Source organism: Periplaneta americana, chromosome 1 (assembly GCF_040183065.1).
Source record: "Periplaneta americana isolate PAMFEO1 chromosome 1, P.americana_PAMFEO1_priV1, whole genome shotgun sequence".
NCBI lineage: Eukaryota > Metazoa > Arthropoda > Insecta > Blattodea > Blattidae > Periplaneta > Periplaneta americana.
This window is the reverse complement of record NC_091117.1, coordinates 141,569,890-141,590,002: the sequence shown is the minus strand read 5'-3', so window position 1 is coordinate 141,590,002 and position 20,113 is coordinate 141,569,890. Positions and strand designations below refer to the sequence as shown.

Here is a 20,113-nt window from a genome sequence, read left to right as displayed (position 1 = left end):
TACATCGAAGAAAAGTAAAACAAATGACACAGTGGTTAATTTTTCGGAAAGTGAAAAGTTAAGTAAACTTGATGTAGCAATGGAAGATACAGGGACATCACTTTATTTTTACCAACATTTTTAACATTAACCTGGCTATACTCGGAAGCACTGTTACCCCCCTTCCATTACAGGAGTTTGGTCTTACTAGTGCAATATGTAAACAAATCATTTTGCTAGCTATAGGAGGAGAGAAAAGTAGTGTATCCATTTATGTTACAGGGAAATACAGTATTACGATTTTCAGTTTGATCATTACTTTTACGGTATTTTATCAAAAACAGTAGAGTAGTAACTTTTTTTTTCACAAACTCAACTCTTCAGGCGGTTATATTCATTATAAAATGTCCACTTTATTCAGCATATTACCAACCTAATTTACTCCTGAGAATTTTGTGAGCACTTCCGTAAGAAACCCCAATTTGTACAGCTAACTTCTTGACCGACTTATTAGGACCTCGCTGCATCCTTTCTCTAGCATCTTCTACAGCATATTCTGTCACCTTTATTGGACATCTTCCACTTTTCTTCCTTTCTGTACACCCTGTTGTTCTAAATTTACCTACCAGATTAATGACATTTCTACGAAAATATTCCGTAATAATATAATCAGGAAAGCGTGAAAAAACTGTTGTTCACATTCGGTTATATTGTAATTCCAGTTTCCATCATCGTCCTTCATACCTACAAACAGTAAAACAAAGCTCTCGTTTAAATTGATTAATGCTGTTAAGTACCGTACCATATTATAGGGTACCGTACTTTCGGTAACTCTAATCTGCTTATCGTAAATACAGACGGAGCAAGGACGAATTAGATTTTAATACTTACAAAGTTTTAAGAAATAAATGTAATCAAGCAGTAAGAAATGCTAAATTACGCCATGCACATTCCCTTATTCTACCTTCGGTCAGTGCGAAAGAATTGTGGCGTAACCTTAATAACCTGGGTCTAACAAAAGCAAAGCCTCGGGTAGATAACATCAACTTGTCACTCAATAGTCTAAATGAACATTTCGTCACTGCTCCACCTGAACCATTATATAAGCAAGAGACTCTTGAATTTCTCAGATCTTATCCCCAACCTGTGTGGGATAAATTCTTCTTTAAATACATTAACCCGACTGACGTAATGAAGACGCTGCGACGTATGAAATCTAAAGCCCAAGGTATAGACAATATAAATATCATTCTCCTGTATAAAATAATAGATGTGATCCTGCCGACCGTCACACATATATTCAATACATCTATTATGACTGGGTCCTACCCCTCACTCTGGAAAATGGCATTAGTGAAACCTTTACCTAAATCTAACACACCTTCTACAGTAAACCAATACAGACCGATATCAATTCTTCCCACTCTTTCAAAAGCATTAGAACATATTGTACATGGACAACTTATGAACTATCTCGACGAACACAAACTCCTTGATGACTATCAATCGGGTTTTAGACATGGACACAGCACTTCTACAGCCCTACTTAAAGTGACTGAGGACATCCGTGAAGCTATGGATAGGGGTGAAGTAACGGCACTAACTCTTCTCGATTTCAGTAATGCCTTTGGTTCTGTTGATATCGACTTGCTTCTTGCAAAGACGAAGGCTTTGCACCTGTCAGACAATACCTTGAGCTGGATGGACTCCTACCTACGTGACCGCCAACAGTGTGTTTCACTTGATAATCAATTCTCCCAATGGAGATGCACAAAGGCGGGAGTGCCGCAGGGCTCCGTATTAGGACCACTACTTTTCTCTACCTACATTAATGACGTATCAAAGAACTTACAGTACTGCCGATATCACCTCTATACCGACGACCTACAACTTTACATACATTCCAGACCCAATACAATCAATGAATCGATTGACAAGTTAAATTGTGACCTAGCCACTGTCTCCACTTGGGCGGCCAATTTCGGACTCGCACTTAATCCAAGTAAGACTCAAGCCATAATTATTGGACATAAGCGTTTAGTTAACTCCCTTAATAACAGTAATCTAACAACACGCTAATCCCTTATTCATCTCTCGTAAAAAATCTTGGCTTCTTTTTTGATAATAATCTAAGTGGAATTTTCAAGTTAAAGAAACGATAAAAAAAAATCTGTTCCTCCATTCACTGTTTGAGTCGCTTGAGAAACTTCTTGCCCCAGCAACTAAAGCTTACCCTAGTACAAACCCTAGTAACGCCGCACTTCGATTATTGTGACGTTTTGTTAAGTGACCTAAGTTCTGAATTGTCAGTCAAGTTACAGCGAGCTCAGAATATGTGCGCCAGATACGTGTGCAACATCCAACGGTATGATCACATATCACCGTCCTTCGCAAGTCTCTCGTGGCTCCGACTTAAAGAACGTAGAACTTTACACTCTTTGTCTTTACTCTTTCGAATTCTGTACACTTCAACACCAAATTACCTTTCGTCTCGTTTCTCTTATCTATACTCTAACCACGACGTAAATACCAGATCACTTATCTGTGGCAAGCTAAGTATACCTCTTCATAGAACATCTTGTTATTCATCATCTTTTACAATATCCACCTCGCGTCAATGGAATTCCTTGTCACAAAGTATTAGGGGCTGCAAGACAATAAACACCTTTAAGAACAGCTTAAAAGATAACCTTATTAGCATTTCACTCCAATCATACTGATTTAAACTATCACTGACTACATTGTTACTTTTTTCTTTAGACATCATCCTGATTGTGCTGTATTTTAATTGTCTCACAATAATCTCTTTCTATTATCTAATATTATTTGAAATATATTAACATTCTATGTATTTTAGTTTAATTCTGCTACACAGTTTATTTCAGTGTTTAATTAATAGATCATAGTATTTTGTTGTTTAATTTGTAAATAACTTTTGTATACATGTAACTCTCATCTAAATCAAATTGTTGAATTCTTTGTAAGTTCATGCATATGTATATACAATTTTTGCTGGTTGAGTGGAAGAGAAGGCCTTACGGCCTTAACTCTGCCAGCTAAAATAAATTATTATTATTATTATTATTATTATTATTATTATTATTATTATTATTATTATTATTATTATTATTATAATCTTTACTTGTGTAGCATAACTGAATTTATTCGTGTGGACTCAGCACACCATACCTGTGTGAAAATAAACTTCAATAATATAAGCTCTTTTTTCTATAGAAAATCCAACATATTTCTGAAACACACTGTACTCTGTACTATTTACTTCACTCCTAGCAACAGCGGCCGTAAGTTTGTGTGGCTGACGTTAGCAAGGACATTAGTGAAAGGGGTGGGAGTTAAGTACATTCAGAAACGCAGGTACAATAAAAATGCGAGTAAAAATAAAGTGATGTCCTTGTATAAGTACATGTGCAAAGATGTACTTCGGATGTTTCGAAAAATTTGTCGATGTGGTTAGATCTTCAAAGCTAGGTGGTATTGTGAATATTCTGTAATCTCCTTCTTCATGACATGAGTCAGCATTTCTGTTTTTTTTTTTTTTTTTTTTTTTTAACTACTGGTACTCTAAACATAATTCTGTAATAGCATGTTGCATTGCAATTTTCCTTTATTTGTAACCGCTTGTTAGCCTATTTTAAATTTGCTTTAATTAGCAGAGAGAACCGATTGTTAAAAAATTAGAATAACACCACCGCTTCTAGAGAAGCCCTGACTTATCTCACAAGGGAAGGGTTTCGGCTCGAATAGGAATTTCGTATCCAAAATTTGTATACAGGCCCATGTTTACATCTCTGTAAAGCTCCCAAAAGTGTAATGTTTGGTTTGTCTGTTAGAGCACTGTACAAGTTGAGGGGTGGGGAGAGCACTGCACAAATTAAGGGGATGGAACACCTTACCCGTAAGCCTAGCTTAGCCTAGCCTAGAAGCTAGTGCGAGTGGTAAAATGTCTAAAGCCCATTTAAGAACATTTTTCTCCTACGTTCTGTCTGAAAATATTGCAGCTAATCAAAAATGTACACTGTTGTGTGAGTCATTGAATGCGCACAAGGACACAACCTTAATAAATGAATCATTCCAAGGCTAGGACGTAAAATGTATGATCATTCCACCTAAAAATACTAAATATTTCCAGCTTCTGAATATCTATTTCCTTATACAATACAAAATATATGCTCGGAGGATAACAGATTGCGTAAGGACTCTTGCTGAGAATCCAGAACTTAACTTGGGAAATCGCGTGTTTATAATGAAAATGCACTCTGTTATTCATAACCAGTTGTCTGCTCCAGTATACCACCCTATGCTTCAGTATTCCTGGCAGTCAGCTGGTTATGTGAATCCTGAACAAGTCTCGGACTTCAAAATGTAATTCAGGTAGTATTTGATTTTTCGCCAATGGAGTGTGGTTCAGAAGATTGTTCAGGTGTTGCTTCTGCGTGTTGTGCCTATTGCTCTGCTCCATGCTGTTTCATGCATTTTATAGAGAATACTCATGTATATTTTTAAAGAAGTGTATTGACCAATACCAACCAAACGGAGAGTTACACAAATTAATGCTTTTACGGACTTCATCACCATTGTGAGATAAGCTTCTTTACAAATTTTTAACCAAAAATTCCTGTTCGAGCCGAAACCCTTCCTTTGTCAGTAGTATTTCCGGGATTTTAAATTCTTCGGTCCACCCATGTTTATTAATATCGTAGCCTTCCGTTCTCTCAATGGGTCATATTGACGATATTCGTTAAACTCGCAGTGCAAAAGGATTGCGATGCAACCCTCTCGCAATTAAAATAAGCACCATGAAACTGTAGATCACTTCACCGACCTAGACTTACTGTACGGTGAACCATGTATTTTATTTTATTGGGTTATTTTATGACGCTATATCAACATCTCAGTTTATTTAGCGTCTGAATGATATGAAGGTGATAATGCCGGTGAAATGAGTCCGGGGTCCAACACCGAAAGTTATCCAGCATTTGTTCGTATTTGGTTGAGCGAAAACCCCGGAAAAAACCTCAACCAGATAACTTGCCCCGACCTGGATTCGAACCCGGGTCACCTGGTTTCGCGGCCAGACGCGCTAACCGTTACTCGACAGGAGGTGAACCATGTAAAGATGAATCTTGTTTCAGCATAATTATAACATATTGGCGGGTGAAACATGCGTTTCCTACGAAAATCTATCACTAACATTGTATTTAAGCACCAAAATTTACATTTTGATTCGTCGAGAAGAAATTGGGTTACTCCGAGAAAGCCTGTCGGAAACAGGATCCTTATCTACCACAAATTTCGTTTTGAGTCAGTCTCCGTTGTGAAAAACCGACACTCACCTGTGATAGATCCTCTACAAGTAAGCATAGATGCAAACATGCCATACCTGTACCAACGGGATTGTCGACGAATATGACAGAGTAATTTCTGTGCCATGAGTATGGATTTTCCCTTAGAGACAAATCGTCCTTTATGAAGTAGGGACCAAACTCGTTGAAGAGCGTGAACAAACCGGATGTTCCAGGGCCTCCTTCCAACCACAGAATAACAGGAGCGTTTTCGTAGTTGTTCTGAAACATGCCGAAGATCATTTCCATAATATCATTTTCATTTCTTATATTGTCTTTCGAAATCTTATCGATTTCCAAAATCCAGTGTTTACTGACCAAAAATTATCCACACTCGAGGTTTCTCCCTTTCATTATCTCAGTTTTGCCTTTGTACCAACTCTTTTGCGATCTCCATAGTACTCTCCTTCCGCAAAGAAAATTGCATTCATTTCGTTGCAGCCTACGAAAATGTATCCCTTGAACATGACCAGGATGTTGGGTAACTTTCGGCGCTGTACCCTGCACCACGGCGTACTCTATTACAGCCGGTAAGGCTTCCCCCCTTTTTTCACGAAGAGTGTGATGTCATGAGTCCTAGCTGAGTCAACCCATCGCATGCCGATCAGTATAATAATTATTACTACTAGCTGCATTCCGTTGTCATATAGACACACAGTAAACAGGTGTAAGTACACAATATGTATCGTTAATTAGAATAATACGAGTGTTAATCTACACCAGGCTGGGCACATTACGTGATTCTGAGAAATGAGCGCTATGTGCTTTAAAGAGCTTGTCTCGCGAGCGGTGTGACGTATGCATACTGTACGTCATTCAGTGTCGGTGCAGTGGTGACTCTGCAATACGAAGGCGAACTTTGAAGACGGAGCTTCCGCTCATAGACTAAAGCGGACCGCTACTCCCAATGCTTTTAATGTATCATGGGAGGAGCAGTTATTTTTCGTAGAGAGCAGTGGATTAGCAAAGTGTATAATTTGTCATAAAACACTCCAACTGCTTAAGAGGTTCAATATCCAATGACATTATTCTTTACAACGTGCTACTGAATATGACAAATATGTTGGTAATGAACGCCATAAATTAATACAATTTAAAGAAAATGGTTCTCAGGTGCATTATATTAGAGCATATATTTGATATTTGCATTGCATTATAAGTTATTATACATTTAGTAATATTTAATTCTGAATTATACAAGTATTACGATATATCGTCGCTTAAGAACCAATACCGCGTAACTGACATTTTTAGTAAAAACTGTTTTTTTGCACAGATGGTACCTCCACTGTCATCTGCATGCATTGACAAGCGCGGGAATTTGATTGCATGAATGGCCTGCGTGCGAAGGAGGGGGGTACAATACCGCGTATCTGAAGTCACGAGAAGTCTGTAGGAAATACCGCGTATCTGACAACAGATATTATGTCTATTCCCTGCGCGCCCTCAGTACGGAAGCTGGTTCTCGTTACTGCCTTGTAAAATTGTATCAACAGTGTGTAATATTCTGAGAAGATTAAAGAAGTGTTCAGTTTCAATTATTTAAAAGGTAAATATAATAGAATTATTTCACTAATGTCAATTGAATGTTAGTTGAGCTGAATTGCCGCAGAATCTCCAAGTTCATTCACTGAAATATAGTACATTTAATATTTTATTATTATATAGCCCTACAGATACAAGAAAAGACATGGACAATGAATCAGACGACGGTCAGTTCAGCGAGAACGAAATCCTATCTGTGCTATGTTCTGCATTCAAGACGGGAGAAACTTCTGTGAACATTAACAAAGGTATGGCATAAGAAGTGTCACAGTTATTAAACGTTTATTTTTCTTCAGTTACGGAATCATAACAGCAAACTTAATTTAAGTACTTAATATAAATAATCATGAATGGGCCGCTAAAATAATTTGCGCTACATTTAGGGGCGCTGAGCTTGGTTCCTTCCATTTCCTCCGGTAGGAGGAAGATCTAAATTGATGATAATATTTATTACACGTGTTTTTAAGCTAGTAATCTCATCTTATTCTTAGGTGTACTGCCTGATAATTCAAATGCAAAAGAAAACCGTCCTTCTGGAAATGGGCTGCTGCAGATCAGGGATTATCCGTCCAGTGTTACCGGTAATGTTATGATCGTATTATGCAGTCTGGTATGATTTAAAGCAACGCTATTAAAATAACACTGCTAGAAATAGGATAGGACAGAAACTGAAGACAATAACATGTCAATGAAGGATCTACACCAAATTTCGGAAGCGTCTTCATATGTAGACGACCCCGAAGAATTTGTGAGTGCTACTTATTCTACATCTTTACATTCGTCAGAAAAAAGTAAAGAGAAGAATCTACAAGCGTTTCATGGAAATTTGACAGAAAAGAAAATGAAGTTCAAAGCCACAAACGGGTAAGTGGAAGAAAATGAAAAATAGAAAACTTAGAATGGAAGAGGAAGCTTATCTTAGCTACAAGAGATCGAAAGATGGCAAAGTGACACATGATACGGAAAGAGATGCAAGGAATTTGGGGCCAGAGTGTAGTTATAAATTGTGCCAAAATTCGAAAGTAATGGGTTGTAATTTAATTTCTAATGAGAGAAGACATCTTTCAGGCATTCTGGAAATCTATGACTTGGGAACAGAGGACCGTTTACGTATCAAATCTACGAAAAGATCTGACAGTACAAATTCTGAATCGAGAAGAAAGAGAACATTTGTCTACAACCTAAAGGTTGATGAGAAAAAAATTCAGGTTTGCAAAAAGATGTTTCTGTGTACATTGGGAATTAAAGAATGAACTGTGCAATATTGGTTAGCTAATAGTACTGATGGCGTCCCTTCAGTAAAAAAAAAGTCATGTTCTCCTGCAAAAGCACAGAAAAAAAAAAGAGCATTAGTAGCCTGCCTAAATTACCGTCACATTATTGTATATAGAACCGATTGTGCCATAGACTTTATGATAGTATTCCACACTAGGGTACTCAAGGATTAGTTTTTATGATTTCAGCATAGGCCTATAATTATTTCTTTATTGTGTTTAACGAATATTGTGCCTGAAAAATTATCATCATTATTATATTTTTATATGATTTTCTTTTCATTATTCGCAAGTCAGTCAAGTCCATTGTCAATAATAATAATAATAATAATAATAATAATAATAACAATATTATTAGTATTATTATTATTATTATCATTATAAAATTATATTTGTCAGCAACGTTTTAGCAACAATTCTACTTATCTATTCATATACGTAGTGTGAAAATAAAGTACCTGGTATCAGATTCTCATTATTATTATTATTATTATTATTATTATTATTATTATTATTATTATTATTATTTACTTACTTACAAATGGCTTTTAAGGAACCCGAAGGTTCATTGCCGCCCTCACATAAGCCCGCCATCGGTCCCTATTATTATTATTATTATTATTATTATTATTATTATTATTATTATTATTATTATTATAACAATAAACATTGAACTGTGTCTTCGTTTTTCCTTTCCCATAGTTTCAGCATTTGATTGACTAAGAATGCAGCAATCATTGTCTGGAACGTAATCTAGTGCTGATTCAAGCTACAGCCTACCGACCTTGACCTCAAGTCAGATGGTAGGACAACAATTCAGATAACACATTGACATATACAAGAGCACGAATAATATTTCCAGAAGACAGTTTTCACGCAAAGAAAACGCTTGTCAGCATGTGTCCTAAAGCTGCTAAAGTTGTCTCACAATACCGCGTAACTAACAAAATGTAGTCAACGGCAGAGTTCCAATACCGCGTAAGTGACATGGCCAAATGTCTACGGCCATGATCATCCATTTTCACTTAGTTACAAATTAGTTATGCTATTTCATAGCCACACACCACTTTTCAAGACTATTGCGTTATTTTTATTTTTTTTATTCGGTTTTTTCCTTCTCCTGTAAAATTTACTTTTTGTCAGTTACGCGGTATTGGTTCTTAAGCGACGATATAATATATAATATTAGTCTATATATCATGAACTGTAATATACTATACTATGATATATCATAATATTTGTATAATTTAAAATTATATGTTACTAAATGTACTATAATAACTTATAATGCAATATAAATATCGAATAGATACTCTAATATAATGTACCTGAGAAACATTTTCTTTAAGTTGTATTAATTTATGGTCATCTATATCATATCATATATCGCATCGCATCATTTTATATTATATTATATTATATTATATTATATTATATTATATTATATTATATTATATTATATTATATCATATTATATCATATATCATCATACATCGCTTCACATTATTTTATATCATATCATATCATATCATATCGTATTATATATTAACAGGATGACAATAATGCACTTAGTGAATCGGCCATGAGAATTAGCTACAAAATTTGCCATGAAATTGCAAAGGAATTGAAAACATTTAACGAAGGTGAATTCATCAAGCGATGTTTAATTATATTGGCAGGTGAACTCTATCCACAGCAAGTAGGGGAAGCGGAAGCCATATGCCTGTCTCGTAGAACCGTAGTAAGGAGGTTGCAGTATGTGCGTATGGGTTATGTAAATAAGCGTAATGATTTGTGTGTGTGTGCGTAGAGCGAAGTATATTTCATTAAATTAATAAGAGTGTTATAAATTCTGTAATGTACAATGGATTGATGTAATATCCTTATAAACTATTATGTACTGACAGACTGAATGACTAGAACAACCGTGGCTCTTGTTACATTAATGCAGGGAAGGTAGCTGTAATGCGAGTCCGCCACTGCGTGAGCGTTCTGCTCTGGCTTGGAATTGAAGTGCCTTGCGGAGCGAGAGCAGCTCTGGCCGACTAGACTGAGCCGCTCTCATGCCCGGCCCTGATCTACACTATTCTAAAAAAATAATAAGCCTAAATAATTTATTAGGCATACAGTAATGGCAATTATAAAATCTACCTGCTAACTATGTAAGTTTTATTCCAGTGTTTTCAGTTGTCTTGATGCGTCTGCCTTCTGCATTGATAATGAATCTTTTGTATTTATACAATTGCTTTTTTATGTCTTTCAACAAGTGGACAGTGTCGTACATAAAATAAACGTCATTTGTCAATTTCAGGCATGAATAATGTACAGCTATTTTAAGATTCCTTACTTAATATTGAAAACATGCAAATTATAGGATAAAAAACTTAAAATTATCTCATTATTATTATTATTATTATTATTATTATTATTATTATTATTATTATTATTATTATTATTATTATTATTATTATTATTATTATTATTACAAACCACCTTCCAACCGAAGTCTTAGTATACTGACATGATTTACAAATATAAATACATAGTAAAATAAGAACTTTTATTACTTACTATAACTACTCGCCTTAATAACATTGTTCTACGGTCTACATATGTTTATACAATTGTCTTATTACTGATAGGTATCCTAAGTCTATTGTATTCAATTAGAGTATGGCTGGGTTGAAGAGAAGGCCTGCTGACCATTTATTATTATTATTATTATTATTATTATTATTATTATTATTATTATTATTATTATTACTGTTGTTATTACTGTTATTATTACTGTTATTATTATTATTATTATTATTATTATTATTATTATTTGTTTCGAAAATGCTGGCAGAATCCCCCCAAAGTTCATTTACAGTATAATGACATTAACCTGTTTCTTTTATTCATTACTTTCCGATCTTTGTCTTTAACGATCTTACTGAACTTATCGATCTACTACGGTTTCTGAAAGACTAGCATATTTTCTCTATATACTTCAGTTTTCTACACAATTAACATTGTATTTTAATCCATTGTCGCTATATATCCGACTTTTAATCACAGCATAACCTCCACAAATAAAAATCTCTAGTGACGATTTTTTATTGTGTCCATCTTAACAAATCTACACGAATTTAGACCTACGTGATCTGTTTATGTCTCGAAACATAATACCTATTTTAATCGATTCTGTGATCTGTCATCTATTTTTTTTATTTGGGATTGTGCAATATCTGTCTGCCTCTCTGTATGTCCGTCCGTCCGCCCGCTCGTCCATCTGCCTATCCGTGTGTCTACCTGCTCTCTCAGTCTGCCTGATTGCCTGTCTAATCTAGTCAATCCTATCTATCACGTCCATCCATCCATCTGTTCTAGATCTATCCCATCCAGCTATCCTATCCATCTATCTATCTGCCCTATCTATCCACCAATTCTATACTACCTTATCCATCTCTCCTTTCCTATCCATCTACAGAACGAGAGAGGCAGCGAAAAGTTACCGCACTATGCAGGGGACGTCGGGAAACAGATTGCCCGCAATCCTTTGCTCGACTCACCGGTAAGCTGTAGCAGCGCGGGCGTTCAGTTTCATTACGGTAGGCCTAAAATTCTAGAGTAGTGCGGATGGAGTGCGCGGACAGCAGGAAGCGTACGAAGTGTTCAGTCACAAATAACACAAATAATGTTCAATAACAAGTGTAGTAATGCAACATTACGTAATAACGTGTGCTCAACAAACACGTCCCCTGCATAGTGCGGTAACTTTTTTTCTGCCTCTCTCTGTATGTCTGTCTGTCCAACCATCCATCCGTCTTTCTACCTAGCTACTCGTACCTGTGTGTTAACTGGTTTATTTATTCGACTTTATTTGTCCTTTACTTACGTACGTAGAAGAAATTGATAAGATATGAAGACTTTACCGTGTGACTGATAACCTACCACAGTGTTGTTTGGAAAAACCAACACTTCCTCTTGGAGAGTTTATAACAAGGTAACAAATTCGGTGAAATGACAGTGCGACAAACCTACCACAACCCCGCCTCTGTCCACCACGAATTGCATTACAACACAATGAAATTTTAAACTGAACTATAGAATGGGAAACCGACGTTCGAGTAGTATTTTTGTACATGGTATTTACAAGTAATAAACTGTGTTTTTGGAAGAGGTAATATTGTATCACTTACCTGAGCGGGGAAAAACCAAACAAATAAGTTGGAGTTGTAGTCCTTGTTGACCGTAAAATATCCAGAGAAACTGAGGACGTCGTTGCTGAAGGGTCCTCCTGCCACTGACGACAAATTTCTTGCTGTCTCGATGTCCCCTGTTTCGATGTATGGCGTTAAAATGAGGGGCAAACCCACATCTCCTTGTACAGGGTTAGTGAGTCTTTCCGTCTGAGAGGCTAGGTGACTTGGGCCCAGGTTCATCAGCCCCAGAGATGGGGTGATGCCCAGAGTAAGAAACAATATAAACACCCGAGGAAACATTCTGTCTCAATAGCAATTGTTTTGCTTCTGATCCGCGGACTGTGTGTCTCTACAAATATATACCACCTTGATCTCAATATTTATCATGTAAGATATGTCAGAGAGTAATCTTCGTATCGCAAGATTAGTTGTTTACAAATGCAGTCTTGCATAACCGCTCTTCTTCGGCGTCTGTCTTCTTGCAATTCAAGGGTTCAGATCCATAGTGGGCCAAGCACCATTTATTAAAAACAGAGAAAGCAAGCGTTAAATTTAAGTGAATACTGTAGTTGAGCCGTGGCGAAAATGTAATCGTGCGCCGAGCCACTGTGTAACCTGCAACGTGCATAGCACCTATGGACGGAGGCGGACACGCGAAGGAGGAGTGAAGCAACTGTCTGACTTATTAACGGTTTTCATGGTTTATTTATTAATATTATTCCTTTTGTAATAAATTAGTTATAAACATATTTCTTTTCACTTCGTATTTACAGGATTTAAAGTTTATTGAGTTTACGCTAATTGGCACATACTTAATAGATAATGTTGTGTTTTGTTACGTATTATGTTGAAGGTATGTTTCTACATTTTTTCATAGATCTTTATACTTGGCCTAACAGTATTTACATCCTCATACTTTATTATAATATGTCAATAGTTTCCTCTGTTTATATTTTTATCTTATTTGCATAATTTACATTCTTAGCTTGTTTTCTGTAGTTATATTTATTTAAAATTGTATTTTTAAAAGTTTATAACAAATAATTTAGGATAACAGTATTGTTATGGTGACTGGGCAGGTTCAAATTAAAACTGGCTTCCTGGGTACGACAGATAATCACATCCTAGACCTTTCACGTCAGAGGTGAAACAACATAAAGCGGCAAAACATTGTCAATTTGCTAGCCACAAATTTGTTAATTGAATGGCACTTAAGAATACTGTGTAGAAACTTACGTCTTTATTGCATTATTGATTTTATTATTTTTGGTGCAAGGAATATCTTTTTTATTTATTTATTCATTTACTTTTGTACTATAATTAAAAAACATGTTTTTTTTGTAATTATTTTAAGTGGCAGTCTTTGTATGTAAGTAGCCTACTTATGTCGTATTCTCAATTATAGCTAATTGATTGCAATAAAGCACTATTTTCGAATCCGTAATAATTTACATCACTACTTTCAATCTTGATCTTACCTATGTGCATGAAGTAATATTGAAAAAATACACGTTACGTACAACGAAAGCAATGAGCAGGCACAATTACATCAATATCACTTTAGAATCTCCCGCCTCCACTGAGCGTTGCCAAACCTACCCATGCTCCGGCTTGTAACAGAAGAAAGCTCTGATACAGCATTTTATTTGGCTCGTACATCTACAAGACTAAAGTACTGCTGATAAACTTGGAGATGAGTTCTAGTAGCCAGGCCGGTTGGTCGAGAGCCACAATATGTCCCGCATTTCTGACCAGGACCTCGGTAAAGTTGCCTGCTGTCTTGGTATACCCTGCTAATTCGCCGTTGACGTACCAGGGTACGCGCTCCGCTTTCTTGTACTCCTGGGCCGCCCCGAACTGCAAATTGTTGTACATATTCACAGAGAATGCGTAGGCGACCACGATGTCCAGTTGTCCGCTGTAGTACATGACTCTGTAGTTGTCCAACAGCTCCTCCAGCCAGGGCCTCACCGACACCATGATGTCAGGGATCATGCGTGTCCTTACGGTGCTACCATCCGAGAACATACTGTCCCCTACGTGGATAGCTGCCCGGACTTCTGGTTGTTCTACGAAGGCCATGAAAAGCATGGACATCTGAGGTGGCATGTCCGGGTACAGAAAGTTGTAATACGTAGTGTAGTGAGTCGATGAGAATAAGAGAAGATGGATCTGTTGCAACGTCTGAAATAAATCGTCAGCTACATTTTATATCCATTTATTCACATTTAATAAATAGCTATCTCACAAGGAGAGGACACGCTCTGTATATCACAGAATTAAATAAGATTTTGTGACATGAAAGTATAAGACGTACTGTTTAAAGTCATACCTGGTATGGGTGGCCAATGACCCCTCGTTTTGAAAATATTGGCTATTGTTTGTGACATAATTCCGTTAGGTGCTTAATAGGGAAGCATTATACTGTGTAATAGCGTAGCCCATGTATTGTAAAGGATAAACAATGAAATGTTGCTCATGTAGGCAGGTAAGATGTGTCACTGGTGTCTGTTCTGTTTCTGTAGCAGCTATTCCACTTCATTGTGTCCCGATTCATTATGATAAATGTCACAAAAACACAAAAAACATACATATTTCCTGTACCATGCACAGCAAATGAAAGAAGGTCGTCCACAGTCACATTTTTCCGCACTTCTACTGCGAAACAGTTATCATTCACATCCACAAACACTTCTCATTCGTTTATTAATTTTGATGCATACCACGCATATTTCAACATGGCTTTGAATATAGGAGCTGACAACTGAAAGTGAATAAAAATAATAATAATAATAATAATAATAATAATAATAATAATAATAATAATAATAATAATAATAATAATAATAATATCAAACTTTAAAAAATGAGAAGGCATTAGGATTCGAACTCAAGTTGCCTGGATGACAACTTAGCATCCAACCATATGAGCTACGCCGTTACACAGTCTGATGTTTTCCTATTAGGTATCTAACGGAAGTATGTCACAAACAATAGCCAATATTTTCAAAACGAGGGGTCATTAGCCACCCATACCAGGTATGACTTTAAACAGTACGTCTTATACTTTCATGCCACAAAATCTTATTTAATTCTGTGATATACAGAGCGTGTCCTCTCCTTGTCAGTTCAAAAAGTTGTGTAATTACAATAAATGTTGTTAACCTTAATACGATTGTATTTTAAAATTTGTCATTAGACCTGTCCACACAACTTTTACTTTTCAATTTGGGGATATATTGACTCAAAGCCAACATAGTACAAAATTTATTGGCTTGTTTATGGATAATCTATTGCAGACGCTGGCAAACTGGTAATCATGATTACATCCGGCAGCGGGGAGGGTTCTGACGTCACGTTCCTCCCACTTCTGTAAGCGAACCTTAGTCGATGTGACGGATTGTTTTTTCGATGTTGAATACTCATAAACGCCCATTCCAAGTAGATTGGGAAGAAAAATTCTTCTGTTGTGCTAATGGAGAAAACGTGATATGCTTACTATGCAACAAAATCGTTATAGGAACGCACAGAAGCAATATACACAGACATTATAAACAATATCATAAGAATCACAGCTTAATTACAGGTAAGTAATCGTAGTTTGAAGTTTAATACCTACACAATAAGCTAAAATAATAATATTAGCTAGATCATTTTACCGCTTCCACAAATTTTTAAACAAAATTTCTCTCTATCTTTTCTATTTTTCTCTATTTCAATTTATAGGGCCGGAACATATGGAGCAGCTTAATTTTTTAATTTATTTTAGTAAGTTATTTTACGACGCTTTATCAACAGCTTAGGTTATTTAGCGTCTGAATGAGATGAAGGTAATAATACCGGTGAAATGAGTCCGGGGTCCAACACCGAAAGTTACCCAACATTTGCTCATATTGTGTCGAGGGAAAACCCCGGAAAAAAGCAGCTTGAAAAATTAAAAACCAAAATATTAAGTAACCAGAATAGGTAGGAGGCGAATCCCTCGACTCAAAAAACAAAAGGAAATTCTTGCCAGTTACATAATTGCATGGGAAGTCGCAAAATCATTGAAACCTTTTAGTGCCGGGAAATTTGTTAAAACATGTTTAATAAGTGTGGCGAGTGTTATATCTCCTGAACAAAAGGAACAATATGAAAACATTAGTTTATTTCATCGTACTAACTACAGGGAGAAGAATAGAAGATATTTCATATCTGGTGGATGAGCAATAAAAATTTAGTATCTCCCAATTCATAATGTATTCACTAGCTTTAGATGAAAGTTCAGACATTGCTCAGTCAGCATGAATCTTAAGGTAATTATCATTTATTTTTATATCAACTTCTTGTAATAAAATGTGTACAGTTAATTTAATTGTAAAACATTGAAGAATGCTTGATTTATTGTTCTATTTCCATATGTTTTAGATTTTCATACGATTTCATATCGCAGTTTAGGCCTATATGTATTTGTTCCGTTTGTATTATTTTACATATTTGTTTTCTTAATTAGTTTTCATGCTTTTTCAGTTACTTTTTTTTAAAATTCGCCTTCATGTACCTAGTTTCTTCGCTGTATCCCAAGTGATAGTATTTCTTGTAAAAGTTTAGTTGATTAGGATTCGATTCTCGGAAAGTGGGGGATTTACAGTACTTCCTTTAGGCTTATTTAGGGATTGTACCACGCATATACCCGTTTCTCTTTTATTATGTTCATTTTGTCCAGTATTAAATCGGTGATCATGCACCACACCAACTGCATGGCTGAAAAATCCCATTAACTTTGGAATAGTTTTCAGGATAGTAAATGTAAAATGATTCAAGTCCCAGTTCATGATATATAGCCTAGGTATTAAGTTCATTATTTATCTATGTATTCATAGTTTTTCTTCATTTATTTATCTACAGTCTGTAAATATTATTTAGGTTGAAAATTAACTCATTGAATTTAAATAGAAGGTGATTAAAAATAATGGTGCAAAAGTAAAGCTGATTAATTAATGACTAAGCTTAGTATTCCTGCTACCAAAAGACTCAAGTTGCGGGTAAATAGTCTATATAGTAAGTGGAACCCAGGTAATGCAGCAGAGAAAGAGACAGACAAACATGTTCTTACTGCATGTTCGTAGAGTACATCCAACCTGAACTAAAATTAGAGCAACTACTGACTTTATAATCTAACGGCGCAACAGCCCGAAGTTGGCCAGGGCCTACCTGCGTGACAAACATTTTTTCTTCATAAAGTATGGGTACAAAGTGCTGACGGTGTTGGGGCTCACTTGGAATATGTTCCTTCGTGTACTTTTCTATAAATTCTATAAAGTGTTTATTATTCAATTCATTAAGCGGTATATTGGCATTGACCATCATGGCACATAGATCCCTGCAAAACATGGATTTCTTATCGTACTCTCTCTGAGTTTGATGCTACTGCTTGTTTTGAGTTACGTACAACCATATTTCTATGCCTTTTTGTATTGCAGTGTCTTTCAATGCACTGTTTTCTTGTAACTTTTATATCTACTCTTCACAACTTACATGTAATGTAAATTATTATTGGCTCCGAACTCCTGAATTAAGTCCTCCAGCCTTTCATACTTCGAACTTTTTGTCTTCGGCATTTTACCTCGTCATAAATACAAATGTTACGTTAAGTAAATAATACGACTTTTACATTTAACTGGTTTAAAGCACTCACTATGACCGTGTTCCGGCTTCAACACAAACTAGAGTGAGCGTGAGTAAGATGCGGTTCTATGTTGTATCAGACGGGACGTATCCCTGGGCTGTGGCGTCAGGTACAGTATGAGAGTAGGCAACTGTATTCCAGCTTGGACGTAGCTGAAATACTAAGCTTATTAATGACATTACTTACGGTTCATCCTGTATATCTAGATTCAAGCATTGCATGGCAAGCCTTTAGGGCAGGGTTGGGCAGAATTATGCACTTTGTGCTTGCACGGTGTACTACGAGAGAAGTGTGCTTCTAGAGTGCACGAAAACCGGTTTATTCAAGTTGCGGTACGTACTGTATGTTTCAAAAGAAAATGTTATTCTTTCTACCAAACTAAACCACACCTGTGTAGTAACGGTTAGAGCGTCTAGCCGCGAAACCAGGTGGCCCGGGTTCGATTCCCGGTCGGGGCAGTTACCTGGTTGAGGTTTTTTCCGGGGTTTTCCCTCAACCCAATATCAGCAAATGCTGGGTAACTTTCGGTGTTGGACCCCGGACTCATTTCACCGGCATTATCACCTTCATCTCATTCAGACGCTAAATAACCTGAGATGTTGATAAAGCGTCGTAAAATAACCTACTAAAATAAAAAAAAACTAAATAAGAACACAAAGTAATGAAACACTTCCTTAAACACAAAACAAAACATATCTGTTGCACATTAATTCATATTACTCAATTTCTCAAGATTTGGAGAAACTGTATTAGCACAAGCTATGCGAAGAACTGCCGTTAAAAGCCCATCATTTCTTGTTTGAGATTTGTTTATTTTCGTAATAGAAAATAACTGTTCACATCTATAATTGGGACCAAATAAACACAAAACTTTCTCACATAGCTTATGCAGATTGGGAAAGCGTCCTCTTGGGAATCCGTCATAAAACTGCATAAGAATCGACCTTGAATCATATTTCGCTCGCATCTCTCGACCACATCGCTGGTCAATCAATTCACACTATAATGAAGGGGGGAGTTATCAATAATCAGTTGGAATCGGAACATGTAGCAACAATACGCAAATCCATTTCCAGGCAATCTAAATCGTGGAACCTTGATGTAAATTCCTCTAATAGACCGGATAGAATGCATGCGTACATTTCGAAATGTTCATTGTTCAAAATTCTATGCGCTTAGATAAGGATGGGAAATGATATATTTCGCCCTTTTGCATTTGACGTATCCATAACAGCAATTTTTCCTTGAATCTCTTTCCCCTGAAGTCCTAAATGTAGCTCATTTAAAAGCTGTGTAAGATGTTATAGCTGCTGGCACACTACAGCGCGCTGCAGCGCTCGCACTTGGAATACCCCGTGCGCACGGAGGGCAAATGCACTCAAACGCCCATCGCTGCTTTAGGGTTTCACAAGCAACTGACTAAATATCACTACATATATTGAAAGATAGAAGAATTACGGGAATTTATGTGCTAAGAGAAGCATTCCATTTCTTGATAACAGTAAATCGCGTGTATTCACTTTTAAGAATCCTTCGTAACACAAGTTGAGAAGTAGGCCTACAGCACTTACAGCTGCAGATATTTTTAAACTTACATTGTAGGCATCTACATAATTGCCCTCTTGTGTGGCCTGTCTGCATTCATCCTCTAAGCTGTGCATTCTTTGGTAAGTGTTCGTGTCCACAAGACCTAGTTCATATAGGAGGGTACTGTAGTCAACCATATTAATAGGATCTGTTAAGCCATTGCCGACCATGAGTCCTGTAACAGTAGATAGTTGTTATTTACTCAACTGCCCGAAGGCACCGCTCATGAAGCAACTAAGCAAGGAGATAATGGAGTAGAGTGGCCAGTTCCGTTCATAGCACAGTGCTTCCTAGAGGCTGTGAACCTGGCCAAAAATAGTAAATGCAATTTAACACAATTACTTATCTACTTTTGGTATCAAATGAAATAAAATAACGTAACAAATATCGGGATCGTCATTTTGTTTATACTAAGATTTCTAATATTAACCTGGCTGTACCTTTGGATTAACGGTTGAGAACCAGACACACTATGTTACCCCCTTCCACGGCCGAAGTTTGATGATACAA

At 36.4% G+C, this 20,113-nt stretch overlaps 2 protein-coding genes across 2 annotated transcripts in view; both read right to left on the bottom strand.

Annotated features, from left to right (window-relative positions):
• LOC138701599 (venom serine carboxypeptidase-like) overlaps window positions 1-12,712 on the bottom strand; it is a 33,740-nt gene extending 21,028 nt beyond the window's left edge. The window contains exons 1-2 of the mRNA XM_069828655.1: window positions 12,346-12,712; window positions 5,381-5,564 (exon numbers count right to left, since the gene is read on the bottom strand). Coding sequence (XP_069684756.1) covers window positions 5,381-5,564; window positions 12,346-12,648 — 487 coding nt within the window. The 5' untranslated portion in view covers window positions 12,649-12,712. The remainder of the gene's footprint in view (window positions 1-5,380; window positions 5,565-12,345) is intronic.
• A 915-nt stretch (window positions 12,713-13,627) lies between these two features.
• The window catches only part of LOC138701604 (venom serine carboxypeptidase-like), a 34,535-nt gene continuing 28,049 nt past the window's right edge, over window positions 13,628-20,113 (bottom strand). The window contains exons 4-5 of the mRNA XM_069828668.1: window positions 19,612-19,778; window positions 13,628-14,532 (exon numbers count right to left, since the gene is read on the bottom strand). Coding sequence (XP_069684769.1) covers window positions 14,008-14,532; window positions 19,612-19,778 — 692 coding nt within the window. The 3' untranslated portion in view covers window positions 13,628-14,007. The remainder of the gene's footprint in view (window positions 14,533-19,611; window positions 19,779-20,113) is intronic.